The 5,166-nt window shown below is 50.1% G+C and overlaps 2 protein-coding genes across 2 annotated transcripts; one reads left to right on the top strand and one right to left on the bottom strand.

The window, feature by feature from the left end:
- Nucleotides 1-2,537: 2,537 nt before the first annotated feature.
- Nucleotides 2,538-2,959, top strand: H310_09763 (hypothetical protein; the record flags this gene model as incomplete). Its single annotated transcript, XM_008875921.1, has 2 exons — nt 2,538-2,695; nt 2,899-2,959. The coding sequence occupies 2 exons, from the start codon at nt 2,538-2,540 to the stop codon at nt 2,957-2,959; spliced, it is 219 nt and encodes a 72-aa protein (XP_008874143.1).
- Nucleotides 2,960-4,249: 1,290 nt separating this feature from the next.
- Nucleotides 4,250-4,920, bottom strand: H310_09762 (hypothetical protein). The gene has a single exon (XM_008875920.1). The coding sequence runs from the start codon at nt 4,805-4,807 to the stop codon at nt 4,505-4,507; it is 303 nt and encodes a 100-aa protein (XP_008874142.1). The 5' UTR covers nt 4,808-4,920; the 3' UTR covers nt 4,250-4,504.
- Between the last annotated feature and the right edge of the window lie 246 nt (nt 4,921-5,166).

The following is a 5,166-nucleotide window of genomic DNA, read 5'->3' as shown; positions in this document are numbered from 1 at the left end:
TACTATGGTCATCGATTGGCCAAAAATATTCTGAATTTCCAGAGGATGATTTTGGACGTCTATAATATTAAAATTCCAGAAGTATGGTCGAGTACCACGGGGGAAGGATTTCCGTCGTTCCCTGTACAACAAGTTTGAGCTTCAAACCTTTCACCAATAATCATAACGTGACGGATCTGTGATTTGCTGAAGGATCTGTGATTTGCTGAAGGATCTGTGATTTGCCGAGGAGGTTTAGCCAACAGAATATCAGAATTCTTGTCATTGGATAAAATGAAATACTGCAACAAATAACACCTTTAGTACTTTATAATTGGAAACTGCAATGAATTTCAGAGGTCGTCACCGCGATTCAAATCAAAATGCCGCCTAGAACGACATACACAGCAAACGATATGACCAATTCCTGGAGACACCGACGCAGGGACATCTGCATCCGGCGGAATTCAAGCAGGCCACGGCCATCAGCTCGCTGACCCGTGTTGGCATCTGCTTTCCGGTTGGCCTTTAGAGACCCCAGCAAGAAGTCGCGCTCGTTCGTGCTCAGCATCATTGTCCTGATCGCGCGTTGTGAGTTTACTGCTCGTGATTATTGGATTGCGGCCAATTATCCGCATAACCATGCTATTCGTACATCGAATTGCCATGTTAACTTTGAAAATCGTTTCATTGAGCAAAATGCTCTAACATTCCTTCCATCTTTTATATATTTCAGCAAGTAATATTTCTCTATAAAATAATAGTTTTGCAGCTCTGTCGTCCGAAAATGTCAATACTGGAATCAAGTATAGATTTCGGCATATCACAGATCCACTGTTTGAGGAGCGAACTTCTTCAATTTTTTAGCCATGAATGCAACCCTCAATATTGATAAGTCCATGGACCGCTCGAAAAAGCTTAAGACGATACATTTGAGAAGGTAACTTTTGTGTCGAGTTCTCAAAAAATGAAGGAGATGTGGTCAATTGAACGGAGGACACAATCGGCAAATCATGGATCCGTCAGTTAGTTGTTTTTGAGTCTGTAGTACTGCAATTGGTCAAAAGGAATGGCACACATGGCGTCGTACATTATTCTTATATCGTAGTATCAATATTGAAAACCATATCAAGTTAGATGCGCGGCATTTTGGGGGTGACGGCTCGCTGTTTCTTTCTACACAAACCTCAAGTGGTGTGTGTGACCTTGAAGTTTGTCAAATCCGATTTTTGTGCAGCTGCTGGTGCTACTGTACCTGGTGTGGGTCGAGCGCTGAATCGACAACTTCATCGCACGGCCGCTTCACTCCAAAATCTAGACTACGTTGGTAGGTCTAGATTTTGGAGTGAAGCGGCCGTTGTTAGGTCTGTCGACGTTAAGGCCGCTTTATAATTGCCATTGAATGGCTTTTAATAGAAACATGCCGCTTGAAGATTCGTTGGTGACCCTCGGTTCCTTCCCAAGTAAATAGATTGACGATGGAAGATCTGTCGATACTGTGTCCTCAAACATGAAAACACGTCGAAGCATTATTCTACAGAGCTGAGCAAGCATGCAAAATATTTGAAAATTGCACATTAGGACAGTGGCTGCATTTCCAAGTTGGCGGGGGTGTAGTCGTTTGTGAGGCCCGTCGTCGTGATTTTGGTGCCCGAGTGCCACTTCGAGAAATCGGGGTTGTGCCAGCCACTCACCCCGCCGAAACGGAGGCGTCGTAGTTGCCTTGGCCACCTCACGAGTTCTTGAGACGTTCCAAACGTCCCCTCCATCACAGGTGCAGACTTCTTTATGCAGAGTGCACATACACTAAACATGCAACTCCGATGCACTTCATCCGGACAGGCCAAACTAGAACATTGCCCAAAAACCAAAACTCCCTTGTGGAAAATTGAGGAGTACGGGAGTTGAAATCTAGACCGCTCTACCTCTGAGCTACCCCCCCCCCTTACCTTCTTGGCTATTAGGATAAGGTCAAGTGAGCTTCCCCCGCTGATGGATATCGCAAACCATACAATCAATACATACAATGCCAAACCTGCGCATTTTGTTTCCTTCCCAATCGTGTAAGCGTAGCCCTGATATTAGAAGTCCTCCGATACAACCGATGTACTCATATATGCCTGCTAATCCCAATGCTTCCCTTGAGCCATTGGACACACAATAGAGGCGAGAGCAGAGTTACTCTTATGCACTGTGTGTGCGTCGATCGATCGCTGATACGCGAGCGTTCCGATCTATTCCTCTATTTAGGCCTCAACACGCATTGTGTATGGATCTATGTGACGATTCCGTAAGCGACGTGCTGTGTAATTCCATCACAACCATGAACTAAAGGATTTTCTCGAAGTGCGTAGAAATACGTTGGCAACGGTTTTTTCAACGCCATGAGGATATTGCGTGTCTTTACAGTACTCCAGCAAATTTGTATAGAGAAATTGTATGGCCCGACCAAAGCCACGGTTAAACACTGCATGTCCATGCCACCGAATCTCCGCTGGCAGAGGTCCACCACATTTCGCAATTCGCTCTGTCCATAACAGACCCCCACGGCGTATACCATGGCCAAAGGAAACGCTATCCGTGAAGTTGCTATTGCCGCCGTCCTCGCCCTCGGAGGCGGCGCGATCTGGAAGTCGTACGCGACCTCGGAACTCAAGTCGTTCGACGATTACTACAAGGACTTGAAGCGCAAGACGGACCAAAAGGCCGCCGCGGAGTAATCGATCTGCCGTCTTGATTTGGTTTTTATTACACGAGCTGTGTCGTAGTCGCCCTCATTAGTTTCAATATATAGTTTCAATAGGTTGATGGAGGGTTCACGTACTCGACCGCAGGGATGGAACAATGACAAACGAGGAAAATAGCCTCGTCAAGGATTGCAAGCATCAGCCACGCACAGTGATGCAATGGTCGTTTTAGGTCGTCGCGGGCGTGCCACAAGACACTGCCAGACATTCCATCGAGCTTCCAGAATCGATAAGGCATTCGTTGCGCTGGTAAACTAGAGTCAGCGTTGCCAAACTGACCAACATCAGCACGAGAGGACAAATGCAATTTGCTCAAAAGTCGGGTTCTTGTTCGCCGCCATCTTCCAGCAAGAACTATCATAGGTCACCCTTGAAAAACACGTGTACTAAATACTTGCCAACAGCACTTGGTGAAAACGTTCCGTCAGTCACATAGCGACCGTCGGAAATCAACACCAACTATTCAGAGTTTTTCTGTTCGGCGCCGTGCACATGTCCCCCTTGGACGTGCTTCAGGAAGAGGGTGAACGGGACCATGTTGGGGTCATGTAGCTTTAATTCCTTCGCCATGAATTCCACGAAGTTGTAAGATACTTAATAAATTGTTACGTTGCGGGGTGGTTTTCGCAAGGGGGGTTAGCTCACTGTTCAATCGGGGTGTATTTGACATTTAACCCCTAAATACTTTCCTACTTCACTACAATTCAAATAGATTGTGATCATCTATTCATCGGAATAGATGATCACAAGTGCCGTGGACATGACCAGGTGGGGGGATAGCTCGTGGATATTTTGTCCAAAAATCCAGCAAGGTTGTGGTTGTCGTCCAGTCCAGGCACACCGGAGTGGTGCCAGAGCATGTGCATCGGGAGCAGTTCGATAACGAATATTCGCTTCTAGTCGACACCGGCGACGCCCGTCGTGATCTCAGCTGGCAATGTCGTCACCGGCTCCACACGTCGTGATATCAGCTCAGCATTGTCACCGTCGGCGCCACACATCGTGGTCCCAGTGCAGAATTGTCTCCACCGGCACCACCCGTCGCGATCCCAGCGCAGCAATGTCGCCAACTGCGCCACACATCGTGGTACCAGCCCAACATTGTCACCGCCTGCGCCACACTTCGTGGTTCCAGCAGCATTGTCGTCACCGGCGCCACACATCATGGTCCCAGCAGCATTGTCGTCGTCGGGACCCATGTCGTGGTCCCAGCGCAGCAGTGTCGCCACCTGCGCCACCCGTCGTGCTCTCAGCTCAGCAATGTCTCCACCGGCGCCACCAGTCGTGGTACCAGCTCAACATTTTCGCCGCATGCGCCACACATCGTGGTCGCAGCAGCATTGTCGTCACCGGGACCCATGTTTTCGTTGTCCCAGCAGCATTGTCGCCACTTGCGTCACCCGTCGTGATCTCAGCGCAGCAATGTCTCCACCGGCGCCACCTGTCGTGGTACCAGCTCAACATTGTCGCCACCGTCGCCACACTTCTTGGTCCCAGCAGCATTGTCGTCGGGGGGGGTTAGCTCACTGTTCAATCGGGGTGTATTTGACATTTAACCCCTAAATACTTTCCTACTTCACTACAATTCAAATAGATTGTGATCATCTATTCATCGGAATAGATGATCACAAGTGCCGTGGACATGACCAGGTGGGGGGATAGCTCGTGGATATTTTGTCCAAAAATCCAGCAAGGTTGTGGTTGTCGTCCAGTCCAGGCACACCGGAGTGGTGCCAGAGCATGTGCATCGGGAGCAGTTCGATAACGAATATTCGCTTCTAGTCGACACCGGCGACGCCCGTCGTGATCTCAGCTGGCAATGTCGTCACCGGCTCCACACGTCGTGATATCAGCTCAGCATTGTCACCGTCGGCGCCACACATCGTGGTCCCAGTGCAGAATTGTCTCCACCGGCACCACCCGTCGCGATCCCAGCGCAGCAATGTCGCCAACTGCGCCACACATCGTGGTACCAGCCCAACATTGTCACCGCCTGCGCCACACTTCGTGGTTCCAGCAGCATTGTCGTCACCGGCGCCACACATCATGGTCCCAGCAGCATTGTCGTCGTCGGGACCCATGTCGTGGTCCCAGCGCAGCAGTGTCGCCACCTGCGCCACCCGTCGTGCTCTCAGCTCAGCAATGTCTCCACCGGCGCCACCAGTCGTGGTACCAGCTCAACATTTTCGCCGCATGCGCCACACATCGTGGTCGCAGCAGCATTGTCGTCACCGGGACCCATGTTTTCGTTGTCCCAGCAGCATTGTCGCCACTTGCGTCACCCGTCGTGATCTCAGCGCAGCAATGTCTCCACCGGCGCCACCTGTCGTGGTACCAGCTCAACATTGTCGCCACCGTCGCCACACTTCTTGGTCCCAGCAGCATTGTCGTCGGGGGGGGTTAGCTCACTGTTCAATCGGGGTGTATTTGACATTTAACC

Source organism: Aphanomyces invadans (genome assembly GCF_000520115.1).
Source record: "Aphanomyces invadans strain NJM9701 unplaced genomic scaffold supercont1.22, whole genome shotgun sequence".
NCBI classification, from domain to species: domain Eukaryota; phylum Oomycota; class Saprolegniomycetes; order Saprolegniales; family Verrucalvaceae; genus Aphanomyces; species Aphanomyces invadans.
Note: the sequence above shows the minus strand (reverse complement) of the source record. Positions and strands in the feature narration are given on the sequence as shown.